General features: G+C 34.9%; 1 protein-coding gene across 9 annotated transcripts in view; it reads right to left on the bottom strand.

Annotated features, from left to right (window-relative positions):
• LOC149076527 (protein still life, isoform SIF type 1-like) overlaps positions 1 to 19,990 on the bottom strand; it is a 222,398-nt gene that overhangs the window by 25,926 nt on the left and 176,482 nt on the right. For 8 of the 9 annotated variants that reach the window (XM_089244101.1, XM_089244105.1, XM_089244106.1 and 5 more), the window contains 7 exons: positions 7,943 to 8,082; positions 5,311 to 5,578; positions 4,244 to 4,387; positions 2,919 to 3,101; positions 1,144 to 1,328; positions 831 to 924; positions 398 to 556 (listed from right to left, as the gene is read on the bottom strand). In XM_089244101.1, coding sequence (XP_089100227.1) covers positions 398 to 556; positions 831 to 924; positions 1,144 to 1,328; positions 2,919 to 3,101; positions 4,244 to 4,387; positions 5,311 to 5,578; positions 7,943 to 8,082 — 1,173 coding nt within the window. The remainder of the gene's footprint in view (positions 1 to 397; positions 557 to 830; positions 925 to 1,143; positions 1,329 to 2,918; positions 3,102 to 4,243; positions 4,388 to 5,310; positions 5,579 to 7,942; positions 8,083 to 19,990) is intronic. The other variant, XM_089244104.1, reaches the window with a different exon arrangement.

Below are 19,990 nucleotides of genomic sequence, written 5' to 3'. Positions count from 1 at the left end.
TGGAATTTTTTTGTTGGCCTCAGAAGAGACAGGGCAATACCTTCTTAGTTTGGTTTTTGGGCACTGGGTGTTTGTATAAAAAGTCAATTTTTATACTTCAATAACTATACTACCCCTTGCAATACGAATGGCGTATGTGAGAACTGTCTACACGTGATTTTAATCCTTTTTCTAATTGGATGTCTACCTCTCTAGGATTCGGTTTGCCAGTAAATTGTGTTGCTAGCTGTTTGGTATGCATCCTGTATATATATACACATTAATTATTTATTTAAATTATAAATCCTTAATTATTTTAGTTAGTACACTTTAAAAGGGAAGGAAATGAATAATTGTTTATTCGCTGCATTGATAAGATAACGGTAACATTATAACCGTAACATGAAGAGTTACTCACGATATTATCGAAGATTTCATTTCTAGGTGGGACGTAGTATTCGTCGCTGTCTTGTTTCACGTGCAGGAAGTGATCTGTCGGAGCCAATTGCTTTCGGCAGCAAACTGCCCACAGAACGTCTTCGACTGTCATATTCTCCTTCACGCATATTGTAAGGCTCTGAGAATTAAGATAAGAAAAAATTAATCAATTTATTTGGCCATTTTTTCAGAAATTCATTCGTCTACGATTTTAATAGGAAATTTTGTACGTCTTAGAATTAAACACGCAGAATAGTATCAGAAAGTGTTTTGAATGTTAACAGATCGAGTTGTAATTCCGTTATTTTCACTTGAGTGTGTGACAGATATATTTGATTTTCAGCAATAATACGATCATATGAAAGTTCTTTAACATACTGGTATAAGAATAATATGATATAGATGCTACATACTTGAGCTTCTGGCAGTAAAATATTGACAGCTCGCCCACCAGCAGCATTGATATCTCCCCCATGACTAGAAGTAACAAGTAGGCTTAGGGATCTTCTAGGAACAAGAAATACATTGAATCAGGTTCTAATAATGATGTATTTATTCGCAGAAAAAATGATGTATAGGAGGTTTGTTCTTCCAAAATGAAATATAGTATTTTGCTTGGTGGTCACTTGGTGAACAAAAATGGATCATTTCAAGTTCTAGATGTAATATTGGAGAAAAAAAATGAAAGGACACTTAGGTGCTAAAAAAAAGATGCATAAAACTCACTTGCTGCTGTTGGATCTGGAAAGTGGAGCCCTGGCCCTTCTCTTGGTGGCTCCTCTGCCGGACAGGAGATTGGTTAGTAGGGACGGGCTCCTGGCGCAAATGTATGCGTGGAAGGAAGACACCGTGAATACTCCAAGCTTGTTCAAAATGCTCTTCGTTCCTTTTGACACGTGCGTTAGAAGGCTCTGAAAAGTTTTATTATATTAGTCTTTGCGAACAACGGTTCTACGAACAGCATTCGAAATGAACAAAAATTTCACAATGTAATTTTTTATACTATAATTTTATTTTATATACAGGGTTTTGTATTCATGTTTCCTTGACGTGGCGAAAAACTCAGAGGGGTGATATTAGGCATCAAGAGGAACAAAAATTATCATAGAGCATGGTATCGCAAACCACATTTAGTCGGTGAAAATCGCAAAAATACTTACGAAGGGTGTGGCGTTGAGTGGGACAAAAAGGCCAATAATAAGTAGGAAAAACAGCATGATTACAACACTGTGCCGGTGGTGTATAAAACATCCAGTGATCACTTCTTTTCTCAACTTTATTACATTGAACTGTGTTGCGCAGACTTTATTGCTGTCAAATGTTTTTGCACTTATTTACTTAACTTTTTTTCTACTTATTATTGTACTTTATTTTGTACACCACAGGCTGTGTTGGAGTCATGCTGTCAAATAAATGCTTTAATTAATTAATTAATTAATTTTTCTGCTTTGGCCTTTTCGTCCCACTCGACGGCATAAGTATTTTTTGTGATTTTCAACGACTAAACGTGGTTTGCGATACCATGTTATATTGCAATTTTTGTTCGCCTTGATGCCTAATATCATTTTCCGAGTTTGTCGCTACTTCAAGGCAACACCCTTTATATTTAATGCTATTGAAATAAAGTTAGACAGAAATATCAGTGGCATGCATCTTCATCAAATAATAATTTGAAAAAATATTAAAATTAAAATTTTTATAGTCCTTAATCACTGAGTTATCTCTGCTCCTTTTCATGTTTTTGACGTCCTGAAACTTTTCGAAACGTAATTACTTCATCCAGTAAAAAGTTGCAAAAATCGAAAATTCGCTCAACAATGTGAAGCGCAAACTCAACCGATTGACATTTATTGATTTGGAAACGTGTGATGCTTATAAATATATTCATTTTTATGTTTTCCCCAATAATTATTATTTCATTGAGGTGCTACAGTAACAGCTGAATAATTTCTCAGTATTTATTTTTAGACTTGATCATATTTGTATTACGTAAAAAGTATAGGAAAAAAAAAACTTGAATCTCTCACTCGACACATTCTTATTCAAATGGTTATAGGTTAAATGTATTCCAATATAATATTGAGGAAGAAAAATTTCACTGATAGGAGCCGTATTAAAAAATTTAATTTCAGTATTTTCCTTGATTATAATCTCACGGGATTTACACGAAAGCAATTCACACTAATCACACGGTTTAATTTTTTTAAATTTTACTGATATTTCTCCATATTTTATTTTTACTGTAGAATCAATTACGGCTCTTTTATTCCTTTCGAACACTTCCTGAAACACCACGCAGATTAGAAAGAAAATTGTCACCCATCAATGAATAGTTGGATTTAAAATTTTAATCTAAAAGTCTACAATCGATATCATCTGAATTTGTTTGAAACCCAAATTCTCATAAATTTCCTAGAGTGAAATTGTATCCAGCCAATGCTGTTTGTTTTACACAAGGATGAGAATAGAAATATAGAGAGAAAAAAAAAATTAAATCTCACTTTTGGATTAGGCAGCTCTGAGTTTTGCAGGGAAGCCATGTAGCACCGAAGTCTGAATTGCTCGCAATATAGCCTCTCCAGACTTTCCTCCCACTGCGTTATTTGTGAAGTAAGCGAATTGCGACTGTCCGAATCCGCCACCACCGTCAGCTGCAGCTCTGCCATATGCTTCATTCTGGAATCCTATAAACAAATGATAATAAAATAATGAAGACTCCGCTCTATTTTGGTTGGTAAATGAAATGTTTTAAATGCGTGCCGAAGCTCGTTTCTTCCATCCGAAATGTACAGAATTCAAACCCGATTCAGATCAATCTGTAGTTTTGCTCACATGTATATTTGGTATACGATATGAGTGTATATTTTGATGGAATATAATCTTTATTTTTTTTATTCTTTGTTGACCAAAAAAATTTGTTATTACAGTGAAGACGCTAGCTACAACGATACTTGGTGTAACGGTAAATCTCTCTATAACGATATCTTTTCAAATCTTATTTGGAATCGCCTATAGTCTAGTGTTAAACTCCTCTCGATACCTTTTGTTACGATAAACCCCCTCAGAAGAATATTTTTTGAAGCGAGTTTGAAACCTCTAGAACGATATTTTTTATATTTCGCTCGAAATATCTTTTAATACATTTTTGAACTCGTCACATACTATAGCTTTTCCGATGACGTCTAATATCAATATATCGCACTATCTGATCACCGAAAGTGTTGATGAAGTTTTCGGTATCATTACTTTTTGTGATGCATCAAAGTGTATCACAATAAACCTTTTTACAAGGGTAATATGATTTTTTTTTATCAACTAAAACTTTTTGCGGTGAATGAATACTTGAAAGCACGCATTTTATTTGGTGGTACTTACAACTCGATTTAGAAAAGATACCAACAGCAGCTTAATAGCTTTGATAGCGTGTGATAGTAATGTTGCCTCTCAATATGACGATAATCGCTCTACAACGATATTTTTTCTTGGTTCGCAGAATACTGTTATATTTAGGTTACGCCATTCATAGAAACATTTAATTACAGTATTTGAAGTCAAAAACAGTCAAAAATTAGGAATATATTCAAGTATTCATCGCGGGTATCCTGTCTCTTTACTCACGTGCTGCCGTTCGGATTCGGCAATAAACTGTAAGTACCAGTCTGATCTAATCTACCCCGAATGCAGAAAATGTGACATAAACGTCTCTTAACTCACGTGTGAAAAACTCCAATAAAAATTATTTAAACTCTTAAAATTGCTCGTTTTTCTGCCTAATCATAAACCTATTTTTCGATTCAGCAAAGAAATACGCTGTATGCGCACTTACAGATTCGATGTCCTTCTCCAGCCTGAAAATATCCTCTTGCAGGAGATGTAAGGTTCCAGCTTTTCCACGATGCCGGGCAAAGGCAGCAGCGCAGGCAGAATGAATACTGTTGATCCAGTTCTCCAGTTCCACCTGGCAAGGAGCCTGCAAAAAATTAATTAATTAATTTATTAATTAAACAAACACTATCACAGAAATTCCAATTAATTCTCAAAATTTTCTATTTAAAGAAAAAAAAGTAATATTACATGGAGATATTTTTTTTATAGAAATGGTGCAACGAATTCCCTAATTATTCCGTAGTTGATGAATGTAACCGATAAATATTAGATAGGACAGATTAATTTCTTGGCTTTTCAGTGGAATAATCGAATAATTTGCGAATGGCGCTAACAGATGGCACCACATACGGTGCCAGATTCAAGGACACATAATCCCGCACGACTCCCCTGACCTCGGAAGCCTTGATTTATTTTCATGGGGAGTTTTCTGAACAAAAAGAGGGTACACTTTGAGCATCGAGGGACCGAAGATACACTGTTTCACATCTAAGAGAGGTATCGAAGCGTTACCAAATCATGGGTGTATACCAGAGTGTACACAAGCAAACCTCACATTCACACGTTACAAAATTTGTTGAATAACATTACTGCTGCGATCAAGAAAATCACCCAAGGAAAACTATAAGACAACACTGAGAATATGAAATATCGAGTGATTGCGTGCCTTGAAAAAAATTGGCACTCACTTTCAACACCTGCTCTAATTACAATGAATGACACACGAATGTACATCACACAATATAAAGTCAGTTATACACACGTATGTTACCTTTTGTGATGCACCTGATTTTGTGGGGCTGGTTCTATATGAATCACCCAGTATTTTCCAGTGGAAAAAAGTGGCTATGATCAGACCTTTTATGTTCATCCCGACCACAGCTATTGATAGCTGACCATTGGTAATATTTTTTGTTCCAACCATGTTGACAGACTTGCGAGGGGAAAAAAATGATATTATAAGATTACCAAGATCATTTTATTTAAGACAGTTTTGAATAAGCTTACTTGAAAAAGATAGGCATCACCAAAGGCAGTGCTGAGGCAGAATATGAAGTCTCTTTTTGGGTGTTCGGGGATTGGTTGCATGATCGCTCCGTCTACGATGATGAGATGCTTGGGAGTCGTGTCAATCGCTCGTCCGTCTCTATTATCGCAAGGGTAGAACAAAAGCGTTGTCCCTTTTAAGCAAACCCAATAACCCTTCCAGCCTCTCTTTCGAGCAAGTTCGACATTTTGCCTCTTCCTCAGCAACCACTTTTTGACACTCAGGAATCTTGGAAATGAAAAGAAAAGAAGGTATTATTCTTCATATATATATAATGCTTCAACTTCCTCGAATACAAAATGTAATGTTGAAAAAAAAGAAGAAGTAAAAGTTGAGTTTTAAGAATTCCCCGATGAGAACAGAAGTTCCTCAGGATTGTAAATTATAGTCAACGCTTGCTAAAACAACCCCATCGTTCCACGAAAAACGAACGTTATAATGGATGGTCGTTACATCGAAAGTTTTAAAAATTATGAAATTTAGCTCAAGAAGATCCCATATTTAGACTGTCGTATTTTCGACAGCCCGTTATATTGGATTGAAAATAACATGGTATGAATAACACAAAATTTTGGATTTATCAGACGGGCACTATAACGCCAAGTCGTTATATCGAGTGTCGATTGTATATTCAATTTAGTACATGAAACACACGAGAAATTCTTTTCTAAATAATTTCTTTCTTCGTGAATATTGTGACAAAAATGTTCAGCTGATTGTTTGCCTGTAAAACTGGCTACACAGCAGTAATAACACAGTTGCTAAAGAGCAACCTACCAGAGAGTGAAAATACAGTGTGTGTGTGTCATGAAATAAAAAAAATCGAAGTTTTCATACGGTTCCCCCTTGTCTTCTAACTTCTAATTAGAAAGTTTTACCCTGTATTTCCTGACAGGGCTTTTCCCAACAAAAGGTTCCATGTTTCTAAGTGCAATATTAGTGCAATTATTCATTATAAATTTCCAATGTATCATCCAGTATGGGTCTCTAGACCCCTTGGTTGATTTTTTGTTTCATCTTGTATTTATGTAAAAAATTAAAACAATAAACAATAAACAAACAATAAACAATAACAATAGTTGCTAAGATATTTGAAATTGAAAAAAATTGTAGAAACGTTGGGAATGAGCAGCATAAGAGCTAACTGACAACGTTCCTTTTCTTCACTTATGTTGTTCCTTCCCACCTTTTCTCCGTCCTCGAATTAAAATATCTCAGCGAATATTGCACTTAAAATAGTGCGATATCACGATAAACTAAGGTACGAATTGTACAATCTGTTTTGAGGTATCGTTGAAATATGTCTGAAGTAGTATTGACCTGTATTTTGAGAATCACATCCCTGTATTGACTAACATCTGTAAGATTATGCTTGAATACAGTTGACGATGCTTATTAGAATCACGAATAATGTTATCATTAGGGTATTGATACCACATTTGCAAAGAACGGAGCGGATCGATATCATAACAAGGAAAAATATTCGTTTATAGTTATCGGGATAACGTTACCATTTTTTTTTTCCGTTGAAATTTTTTTTGCGCAGTTTGAAAAGCTAAGGTTTAAATTAATTATCATTGTATCCCGTAATTATCGTTGTCAGGCTGCAAGATTATGTAGGAGAGGCTAGAAGATGTTTTCTCCCCCTCCTTGTTGACAAACATTTCCGTTCTTAATGTTGTAATCAGTCCGTAGTATTCACTGTGATTCATCTGCGTGGAGCTGCTTTCGTTCGGCCTAAAGCAGAAATAAAATACTACTACTATTACATTAGACAGTTTCATTCTAACAACTCCTGATGGCTGAACAACAGAAAAATGCAGGGTTTTTGATTAAAGAAAAAAAATTTAACGGTTGAACATTTTGCAACCAATAAGACCCGTTCAACCAAAGGGGATGTATGGTCACCGTAATTGAAAACAGGGCATTTTTGGATATAGTTATCATTCGGTTTTTGTTATCAGCAACCCCGAATCCCGATGAAATTAAGCGGTGTGGGCTGTATCAAACTAAAAATGTACTCAGCTATCTGAGATACTAGCTCGATATTTGTATTTATTGAATTATTCTTCAAGTATTTTATAGGATGAAAAACTGGAAAAATATTGACGAAAATCTATATAAACTAATCAAAATTTCTTTCTAATTAAAGAACTCACAAGTATCAAGCTCTCAAAATATAAAAAAAAACAGAGCCGTTTGTTTATTTACGTTTCCCGTGCGCAAACGTATGATGAGGATGTTCATTCAATCTCAGTGTGACGCGCAGTGTCGACGTAATCTATCACGGAATGTTAATACGTGGATGCGATTATTATACAAATACAACGCCACAACAGGCAAAATGCCCTACGAGGTGGCTAAGAAAAAGATGCCCATAACAAAAATATGGATGTTATATATTTCAAAATTACAGCAACCCAATTAAAAACACAATCACAAAAATTATAAACAATATATACACATGATATAATATTATACAATGCCCATAAAGAATATTATGGTTGTCTTATTCTAGGTATGGATAGCTTCTCGATTTACCCCAACATGTTAATTTATCAAAGAAATGAATGAACGATTATATTTTCTTACCCGGCTTTACGGACAGCTCCCGTGCAATTGAAGGAAGCGGCCGCAGCACCGGACCTCGTCCGGTAGGAACTGGTCCTCGTGTCGGGTTCTTCTTCATCACTGACGGCTGTCGTCAACGACAGACGGTCGTCGTCCGACATCTTTGAGGAGTAAACAAAAAGACAAAAATAAGACGTGACATTCAGAAAAATTGTCACGTACAAACACTCATAAACACTCATCAATTCATTCGGCCGAGTTTTCAGCTAGCATACATATTCATAATATTCAGAATTACACTTTCGATTGGCACGCTTTATACTCGTTCAGTATTTTGATTGAATATTTTTATGATGTTTTTTTCTTTCTTTTAAGAATTATCACATGTTCATATATGATTGAGGCACATGTGAAACTCATGAGAGAGAAACAAACTGAGAAACAAAGAGCAACATAGCAGCATCAATTTCAACATTTCTCCATAAGAGTAATATCATCTAGGGTTACTGAGAGATAGCATGAAACAACGCCAAGCGGGGGCGGATGATCACGCCAACAATTTTAGAATTGTTTTATTTCGGGATGCGGGGGGCGGCATGAGATCGTATTTTATCCGACGCTTAAAACTATCGTATACACGAAAAAACCAAATAGTTTTAGTTTTCAGTTCGGAAATGTTTCAATGAAAAGATAATTTCCTTATTATATTCATCACAAACGATGGATAATTTCAACTATCCATTTTTTTCATCATAAAAAAAGAGTAGTGCCCTAAGTGTCTAATATATCTTAAAAGTTGCTCGTTAAACTTTTATATCTCAAAGAAAATTTTCCTCTTTTAAATGACAGTAATTTCTTTAATTCAAAAAAAAATAATTAAACCCTTCTTTTATATGTGTAAAAATCTTTTAAAACGTATAAAATCTTCTTAAATAACCTTAAATCTTCCTAAATCCAGTATTTTCCGGCAAGTTGAAGAATTATTTGTGAATTCATTTTGCTTGTGACTTTAATTATTCGGGACGCTCCTAACTTGAGGTGCCATTGCCTTTTAAATGATACAATTGTTTTTCCAGTGACAAAATTATAATGTTTCAAACAAAGGAAACTTATTAAATTATTTGAATCGACAAATCTTATAAATACAGGCCTACAAAAAACACTTTTTCCAAGTTTTTTTAGTTTTGATATAACTGGTTTTTTATATTATTTTAAGTGTTGTTTCTAAAAAAATGCAATTCATTTTTTATCCATCACGTAAGGTTCTGTTTTCACAAAACGATTTCATACTTTGCGAGAAATAACTGAAATCCAAATATTCCAAATTTATTATGAAATAAATACTTCACATTTATATCCCAGCTCTGCCATTATAATAACAGGCTTTAAAATCAATGAAATATGTTTGGCAATGATTTACTATATTTTCGTATATTTATTCATAATGCACAGTTTCAATGTGATTCGTATGCTGCTTATGGTGTTACGTGTTACTATTGAAATTTGATTTTCACTTTTTTCTCAAAACGTAGTCCCGATATCAAATCAGAGCCTCAATATCATCCTAAAATCACTGAATTATTTGTGGAAATGATTTACTGTATTTGTTTATAGCGCACAATTTCAATGCGGTTTGTACGCTGCCTATGCATTAGATTTGAGAAATTTCGTTTTCTCTTTATCTCAAAAACTAGACGTGATGGAATTTTTTAATTATTTTTCCAGTGATTAGCATCCAAAAAACTATAAAAAATTCACTAATTATTTTTAATAAAGTTCTTTCATCGCATACCTGCGTAATTATCTATATAGTTAGATAATTGTAGTTATGAAGCCATGTAAATTATTTAGTATAGCTCATAACATAAAGTACGCAAATCAACGAACCCCTTCAAACGTATATACAAAAATAGAGCATAGTTGGATCATATGATATTGACCAGTATGAAAATTCTGATCTGTTCTGATTATAGCCATACACTCGGTGAGTTAAACTCTCATCAAGTGGAAAAAAAAAACCAAATTTATTCAAAATGTGCTTAGATACACATTCAACTTAAATTCCAAAAGTTTCCGAGAATAAATTCAACGTTAAAATCCTAATTCGATAAAGCTGTTGTATTATTCGAAGCGGAGCAAATGATAATCACATAAAAGTCCCTCGAAAAGATTTTTCCACAATCCCAGGAAAGTTACTGTAAATCATATTAAAATTCCGCTGTTTTCAGCGCTTCATTAAGCTTTGTAACTCTACACGTTTTCTCTCAAGCAGTGGAGTAAGAGGGAAGAGGGAAAAGTGAACGGCAAGAGCATTAATTAGAGCAATTAATTAATCGGGAAACGGATCTAACGAAGTACACTTTCGGAATTGTGTGTGTATATATACTATGTAGTGTTCCTTAAAAATCTCCTCTCGACGGGTTTTCTTTTCCAGCCGTTTTCACGTCAACTCAATTTAAATTTACAGTTTTTAACCGATTACTTCGGAGTTTTCCACCCACGTAAAACTCCAATACTTAGTTGGGAAAAATCGTCACTTTAAATCGAATGGAAGGATTCGGGTTACTTCGATTGAGGAGGCGAAAACGTCTTAAAATAGAACCTCTGAATTTTAATTACACACGGGAATAATACCAAAACCTTCTAATCCACCATTGAAATGCGGAAAATACATATAATGTTACTTTATGCTCCAAAACAATTTGCTTTAAATGTTGAACCAGAATAAAAATTTGATATAAAATTGGATGAAAGCGGGAGAAAGGAATTACAAAAGTATCTCGTTGTTCAAAGAAAATTATTTCTGATATTTTCTGCGATGAAAAGCAATTCATTGTTGAATATGAATTTCTTTTTTTCGAATTCTGAACTTTTGTTATATGCGAAGACTTCTCAGCAAGGAGGAATGTATACAGGGGAACATATCACTCAAATTTGTAAAATAATTAATTACAAAAAAAATAATTATACATTATTCAAAATACTGTGTACGTGTGCGTACATACTTTGAAAATGTGTAAGTTAAAATAAAATACAGTGTTTTTTTAGTTCTCCAAATTTATTTAAAAATATTCTGTGCATTCAGATTTTGTTGGTGATCGATCATCAGTAATGAAAAAGAAAGCTGAAAACATTTCGCTGGAGCATACCAGTTATGATTTCAGTTTCTTTTCCCACTTTTTTTTCTGTTATTTTGCTATGGTAAAATACCATTCATCATTGAAAATATGCATTTCTTGAATACTCATTTGAATTTAAGAAAATTTTCTTAACGTATATCAATGAAGTTTCAAAGATATTAAATTGAGAGAAATTTTACATTCTGATTTTAATTAAAATAATGGGTTATACTGTATATCACTTGTCGTTTTATAATCCGAAAAATTTTCTTAATCTTCCTAATTCTTTTATAAGATGTAATAGCTATGGAAATCTTGCCCTAGTCGGTGATTGTCAATGAAAATAGACCAAAAATAAGACTTCCCCAATGTAAACCTTGGAAATCGGTACAATTTTTAAAATTTCTCATGGAAGATTTCGTTATTGTAATTGGTCCCTGTTTCAGCCATTTAAATTTTTTTTACGACTTCACTGCTGCAATTTTAAAGGACGGTGTTGGTGCTCGGCGTTCATTTCAATTCTTTCATCCAAACAATTACTTTGTACCGATTAGTTTTAGATGCACCATTCATCCAGATTCTCACGTTCTGCTGAAAACCGATAGAGATAATTGAAATTGCATTTTTGGAATATACCCCTTTCAAAACTTTGTGAGTAGGTTATTAAAGGGTTACATCTCCTTATAAAAATATATGTAATTTTTATTTTTTACTTACTATCATCATTAGGGATATACATACACCTCCTGGACCGATAAAATGAAGAAATAAAAAAGTCACACATTCTGATAGTTTGTTGGTAGCAAGCGTTTCGTGCTTGGATTTCAACACAAATTTGTTATGATATTAATTTTATTATGAGGTCAATGTACAGGATGTACCGAAATTGATGATCCCATTTGAAAAGAGAATAATAATTATAATAATTAATAAAGAAAGTAACAGGAGGTGATACGACATTCTCAAAATATTCCCAGTTTGCAGCAACAACTTAGTGCTTTCTCAGAAAAAATTCATAGAAAACCGTGCGAACGTTTCAGCCAAGGTTTTAAAATTACTGTTTAGTATTTTGATTCGGCAGACTGCTGTCATCGTTTAATGAACTTTGACAGAACTAATTTTGAAATTCTGTCTGAATTTAATTCACTCCATCCTGGCTAAGACGTTTGCACGGGTCTCTGCGAATTTCGTTGTCAGACTACAACATGTTGTTGCTGCAAATGGTGTATATGTTGAAAATATCGCATTTTATTTCATTTTTTTCAAAGATTGCAGCACCATCTGTTGCTAAAGCTTGCGACTGATGTTAAAATTCTGCTTGGCTAAAAATTTATTGTTTTTTCCAAGCACATTGAAGGAAACGGTGTATTTTTGTTTCGCTTTTTGTGATTTTTTATTCATTTTTTAAACAGATCTGTCAATTTTGGGACGCCCTGTAAATGAGTCGCTTATTTTTTACCAGACTAATATAAAATTTTACGGTAATAGCAAGTCTTACGATTTCTCGTCATTATTTTTAATAATACTCTTGATAAAATTCAGGTTGGGATTAGTGTGTGATGGTGCGGAATCGTTCTACTAATTTCCAACAGTATGTCCATATGAATACCATGCTGTCGTCTTCACTGAAGAGAATATTTATTGTGGTGGATAAAAATAACCATTAAGTATGTGCTCAATATGCTGAAATACTGAGCTGACGTCACTCTGATACTGCCCAAGGTTACTGAGCCTATTCAACACCATCTATAGCAGAAGGCCTCCGTGCGAAGCTCGTGATGTCAGTGAAGTCACCTGTAGCCATTGGATGTAATGCAAAAAAGGTAAAGATATCGCATGCGTTGGCCTGCTATATCCAATGACTACAAGTGAAATTGTCTGTTTTAGTGGCGGCACGAGCTTCACACGAAGACCTGCTATAGAATGGTGTGGGCCTATTCCAGCTCAATTGAAACAATTCGAAATCATGACACTCTCGAAATTTTCACGTTGGGTATATTGCAGTATAACTCAGTATACCAATGCAACTTACATTATGGCCACCAGTGTACTTCTAATAAGACCAGACCATTATGCTGATTATTCATTTCTCAGTAGACTGACTGCATTTTCTCATTAGTTTTTACTGTTTCATGAATTATCAATCTTATGTTTTATTCATCGTTACAGAGTTATTATAACTTTTTTCTTAAGTGAAGACTTTAAAAGCAGTTACCATTGGAAATTCTCGTCTAACTTTTCGGTTTATTCATTTACGGATAAACTGACATTAAAAATCCTTTCATAAAAAAAAAGAAGAGATATTGGAATTTAATATTGACTGGATAATTTAATTTCGTACATTTTAAAACTTTTGGGTTTTAAGATGCTTTTTCCAGAAGAAGAAGAAATTATTCTTTACTGAGTCGCGAGAGAAAATTTTCAATGTTTTTCTCCCCGTCGTCGCTAGAGTGGAATCGTCCGCTAATGGACAAAGAAAATTGCACATCTTCGCTTTAGATAATTTATCTCGTGAAGGAGATTAGAGACTCACACACACACACACACATATATATATATATCCATACACAAGGGAGCATGGACCCCGAAAGACATATAAAAGAGAACAGAAACTGCTTTACCTCTTTTCCCACTTTAGTCTTGGATCGAGTCCAGGCGAATAAAGCCTCGAAGAAATATCAAGTCTTCAACTTAATGCAAGTTACACGGAACAACCGAATTAATTGATTCTGTCCGACGGATCCCTAATTTTTTTTTTTCGTTTTTTTTAACATTAATAATTTAGTACTTACTTTCAGGTGTTCCTTTGCCCCTGATTTCACTTATAAATCATGTTCTTTTCTCGAAAGGATTCTGATATGCTGATATATATATTTTTTATGTATGATATATTAAAACCAAAATCACAGAATTACAGAATCAGATTTTGTTTAATTTTGTAGTTCCAATTTTGAAAGCGGGATTATGCAGTTACATTTTACCGAACAAAAACAAAATAAGAGAAACAGCATTGTGGGAACAACAGAATAAAAAACACATTTACACAAGGATGGATTATTCAAAGCTCTGGCAAATTGGGGAACTTCAGGGGGTGATGGAACATACTGGCGGGCAGGGCTATATAGTAAAGGCTGTCTCATTCCTTTGAATTTTCTCTTGGCACATTGGCTCAGTGGGCGTGGTATCGGATCAGGTGAGTGACGTCATTGCTCCAATACTTTTTGACTAAAGCTTGACCTTGAAATACCAGGGTAGCCAATGGTAATTAATCGGTTCCGCCAGGGCGATGACGTCATCTGGTACTGACTCCAGCGCGCCATGAAACAGCCCTTATTATATGGCCCCATGCCGGGGAGACGATAATAGTTTATGGATACATTAGAGGATCTTGAGAGGATACATGTATTGTGAGATTGGATCATAGGATCCTTTGACATCGTTCAGGAAAGGGTATGAGGAGGGGAAAAATATTGAGCGAAGGTGGGATATATAATGAGCATTACAGTTTGAGAAATTGTGATCTCAAACGAAATTCCAAAAAAAAAAAAAATATTATGGGGTTATATATTTCAATTTATAAAAGTTAAAAAAAAAAAGAAGCTCTATTTGGATTTCTCAAGATGCTCGTAATATAAGCCCTACCCAAAAAAGACACCCTATATAAAATCATTAGCTAGGCGAACGCATTTCCTACGTTTATTACTACGTACGACTGATGCATTTGAATTATAAAGTAATATTAATTAATATATAGATTTTTAATTATTTATAAACACCCACAAGTGGGTACCTTTAGCCAAGAGTTAAACGCTGTAGAGATTCCGGTGCCTAACTTCAGACTCTTGATATTATTTGGGTTGATGAACAAGCTATTGAAGACAGGGCCGTCATAACGCATGGGGACCTACCCAGCCACGGTTCCTGGGCCTCAAGTGCATACAATGTCATCATTTTGCCTGAGAGCCCATGTTGCTGTTGATACGACCATGATTTTTAGACGATTTAAGCATGAAAATAAATGACTGCATTGGAAACTAAATGGAGAGAAATCATCGTGGAGGTGGTTTATCAAATCTATCCTGCAAATGAATGAACATTTGAATAAATGTAGATGTGTAATTTTTTTTCTTTGCATTCATCATCTGCGAATACAGGGATACACCTCGGCTAACGAACATTTCGGTTTACGAAGATTTTTTTTGTAATTTTTCTGCGTCGGCTAAAGAATACGGATTCGGCTAACGATCATTTTCGTTAATGTGGATGCATACGCTAACGTAAAACAATCCCGTCGTGAGCTGAATTTTAGAGAAAATCGTTATCAGAGTTACTGTGGCTCGAGCCCTATTAACTCCGTCCACCTCAGCATCTTTTCCAAGAGGCAACTTAATTTCTCTTTCTGAAAGTTTTGAATCATTTCATGTAAAATGGAAGTTTCAGCAAATAGAAAATGTATTGAAAAGAAGAGAGAGCCTATGTTTTTTCAGAGCATGCGTTCTTTCAGTGTAAGTCTCTTGAGGCATAAAACTGTACAGTCTGGATATTCAAATGCTTATAATTGTTCATCTGCATGTAGAAACACAGAAATGAGCTGACCAAAACACAAATATGGATGTGGGGGACACCTTTCTTTCTTAATTTTCTTTCAAATCGAGCACAACTCCCGTCTATCGCCATGGGCAGTGAGTTGTGCCGGAAGTGTGGGTGCGTGTACACCTAACAGTCTGAAACATATATAAAGTTGTGTATGTGGTATGGAAACTATTGAGTGTTAAGGGGCACCCATGAACTCGACTGGACTAGTGTTGGTCGTACATGTAGTTGCTTTATCAGAGGTGGCCATGTTGATTTGTTATTTAATAAAGTATCCGGACACCCATCCTTCGGAAACGCTTTGATATCTCTCTCTGAGGGGAGAAGCGGGGTGTGTCCGGTCCTTTAATGTACAATGTATACATAGTGTAACTTTAAAAGATGCTCAGTGCGTCATCTTCCTGTAAATCGGTGTTTCGCAACCTTTTTGATGTGTAGTGAAGATCAATGCACCATGGACCTCCCCTGTAGCGTCAGAACGGGAATTTCGACTCCCACAAAATCGTCAATGTATTTTTAGTTTATGATTTGTATTTCTTAACAAAGAGATGAATAAATTATAATTCCACAGCGCGAAATGTGCTATTTATGCAATGGTAGAAAATGGGAAATGATCCCGCGGACCCTTAAAAAAAGTGCTTACGAACACCCGGGGTCCATGGACCTTGTTAATTTTAGCCTCCGATTAGTTTTGTCCTTTTTATAGCACTCCTCGGTGGTTTAAAGAACTTATCTTTAAATTTTGGACTGTTCCAGGAACGAATAAATGACTTTACATAGAAACCTACAGCAAATCACGTTTCGGCTAACGAGCGTGATTCCAGAACGATTTATCTTCGTTAGCCGAGGTGTTACTGTAAGTACTAACACATATTTTGGAGAAAAAACTAATAATACCGGGTCTTTTTTTTCGGAGAAGCACGGTAAATTTTATTTAAAAAGAAATTAAGCTCCACAAAACTGCCACATTTTCTGCCTGAAAGGAAAGTATCCGCGGCTATTGCTCAATAGAGTCCACGTGGAAAATACGAAAAAGCCAAGTGAGATGTTTCTCGCAACTGAGCCGGAGAAACAGCGCCAAAAATACACGGTTTTCGCCTCGTTCCGTAAAATTTTGTTAACAAGGTAGTAGAGAAAGGAAGCCTTCGCAGCAAAAGTATACAGGAAAAGATGGAGCGGGACATACATATGAGAGATTTTTGGACGCATTCCAAGAGAGCCACTGATTGGCGAAGATCTGGAGCTGCGCCAATTTGACCTCGACCTGTGTCTGCAGCACGCATACACATACTTATATACACGCAGTATTTCACCCTTTATATCCGGCGTTTTTTTTTTCTTTTCTCTACTAACTTATTTTATTCTTTTTTCTTGTGGAAAATGGGAACGGGAGGAATGGAATTCAAGAGAAATCCAGTTTACGGAAGAGAAGACAAATTTTTATTCAAGAGCAAGTACTGCATGCGACAGTATGCATCTCCTTTCCTTTTTCTTTCTTAAGACATTGTATTTTTCCTGCTTTTTTTTTGGACAGGTCAAAAAAGAAAAAAAAAGAATAACGAAGTTTGGGAACCTGACAAAAGTAAAAAAGATCAAGGAATTCGTTCGTGCATGAGTTTTACATATTTTACAAGTACACACACACATACATGCAGTATATATACGAATGTGCTTCCACATTATTCATATAATATTTCGAGTCCTTACGTATCATTTACTTTTGAATTTTCGGTATATTTTGAGTTGTTACACGTTGTCGAAAGCGACTTGCTACGCTCTTCTTGATGTTTTGTTTTTGCAAGCATATTAGCAGGTATAATTTTGAAAAAAGTCTTGAAAGTGTTTTCAATGACTCTTGCATATTTTGTACATAAAGATTCCATTACTGAAATATTCAAACAAATACAAATATACAGATACGAAGCCACGACAGGCAGAATACCGAACGAGATGGCTAACGAAAAAAATGCCCATAACAAATATGAATGCCATGTTTCTGAAATACAGAAACCCAATTCAAAATGCAATCATAAAAACTAAAATCTATGATGATAAAATATTATACAATGCCTATAAAAAATATTTTTGGTTGTATTATTCTTAGTATGGATAACTTCTCGATTTACCCCAACATTTTTATCGCATTTCTTTTTAAACGTGTCAATTGTGTTAGAATTCACTACCCACGGGGGTAAGATTTATTAACAACCCTGTAAGAGGAAAAATTCCTTGCAAAACCACAACCTAGAACTATTCCCCTACCAATCGATACTGGTGTTCCCTTGTCGAGGTAGTCGATTGTCGGAGTCTAATAATTCAAGGTCCATCCTATTCATTCCGTTGAATTCTTATAATGGAAAATGAAAAAGAGCACAAAAATTTATCATGTGCATGGAAATTTGATCATTATTCATTTTTTTATGTATTCATCCAAACTCCAGTATATATTTCCAAAATTATTAAAGATTTGAAATGTTAGCAATAGTTTTCAACCATTCATTGTTTTCCAACAGAATTTTTTTTTGAGACAGAAACAAATTCGAAAAACAGTGTGTTTTTTTGCCAAATGTATATTAATTGTTTTGACTCGATACTAAAGTGTTTATACGTAGTTGCGTGAATTGTATTTATTGCTGTAATTATGCATAATAACCAGTTAATTTGCATAATCACCGAACATTTTCGTAGGTTTGATAAATTTCCCTAAATGCGTTACTTTTACCGGCGATTAGTCATCGTACCCAAGCGTCGCGTCTTTGGTAAACATGATAAATCGTAATCATATGGCACACATATTATGCAATGTTAATTCATACATGTATTGTATCATTACATCGGGGTACAATCGTAAAAATGATCATTATATCAGAGTCTGACTATATTATTCACACACACTAAACTCATTTGGATTTTTTTTTCCATATTTATCAAATTCATATTTACACTAGGGTATTATGCATATTTGCCGGTAAAAGTGATATTATCAAACTTACTAAGACGATTGGTAAGTATGCATAATGAATGAGCAGTGCGCCTATATCAAATGAGTGTTTGGAGTTGGACTATTGGGATACCGTGGTCCGTTACCTGGTGTAGCCTAGATGAAGATTGTGAGAAAATTTTGGAATTTTATACGAGAAGCCTCAGACAAGTTGAACAGTTATGGTATGGTGCGCAATTTGCATGAGCAAGATTTCGTTCGTTTCTAATTTTTTGAGAACTCCAGACGTGCATTAACCTTTACAGCGGAAATGGCGAGATATCTCGTCTAACTCGATGCCTTTCATTTCAGCAGTTCCGAAATTACACTCGACTTCTTAAAAACCTCTCATTTCGACAACACCGAGCACAGTCAACTCTGTACAAAGAGTTTTGCGCCGCAACATGTTTTCCTCCATGAATGTTTGTGAACCTAATGTGAAGTTTGTTTCTGTGTAATCTTTTTTATAGTGCTGCCATCTTCCATTAATTTTTCCAACTTCCAGTGAAATGTAATGATTGAATAATTTTACCTATGTTGGCCTGTTGCTCTCTGTGACGAGACTTGTTAACGGAGGGAGCGGCTCTCATTCACGTTTCGAAGTTGGGAATCACAGAAAACCAATTTCAGCGACCACTACTGTGTTGCCAACGGGGGTTTGAATCCCGTTCCCTGCGATGCGCGCCCGTTACTATGACCACTTTACCCCACCACAGCGGCACAGTACACAAAGTCATAATTAACAAAATGTTGCCACAGAGTGCAACAGACCTACAACGGTACAAACCGTCAATCATTTCATGCCACTCATAGTTTGAAAACTAGACGGAAGATGGCAGCACTACAACAAGCTTTAAGAAACGAACTTCACGTTAGGTTCACAACACGCCCACGCTCATTGCAATATATACCAGTTCCTTAGAAATTCCACAGATGAATATGGACGAGGTGCATGCGTGTGGGTTAGTAGTTATATATCAAGCACATAATAATATGTATGATATCTTTCGTGATGTACCTCATTTTGTTGTGTTGGTTCTATACGAATCACAAAATAATATTATTTGTGATATAATATTATTTGTGATATAATATTATTTGCTTTGTATGATTAATATTACAAAGCCATGATTATTACTATTTTAAGTACGACTACTACTAATCATGAGCTCATGAGTACATTACACACACACACAAAATTGAATTTCTAAAAAAAAACATTTCTCTCGATAAGACGATACATAGTACATATAAATTACGCCGCATCCAAGCATATGAGAAAACATACATTGCGTTTCAGAATTCAGGAGGTATCCCGTGTTTACTTTGGACTGCGGACAAGGGAAACTTGAGAGTATAAGCGAAAAGAAATTATAT

Source organism: Pholcus phalangioides, unplaced genomic scaffold, assembly GCF_987345545.1.
Source record: "Pholcus phalangioides strain wild (caught in Gottingen) unplaced genomic scaffold, Ppha-v1.0 ptg000015l_1, whole genome shotgun sequence".
Classification (NCBI taxonomy): Eukaryota; Metazoa; Arthropoda; class Arachnida; order Araneae; family Pholcidae; genus Pholcus; species Pholcus phalangioides.
Note: the sequence above shows the minus strand (reverse complement) of the source record. Positions and strands in the feature narration are given on the sequence as shown.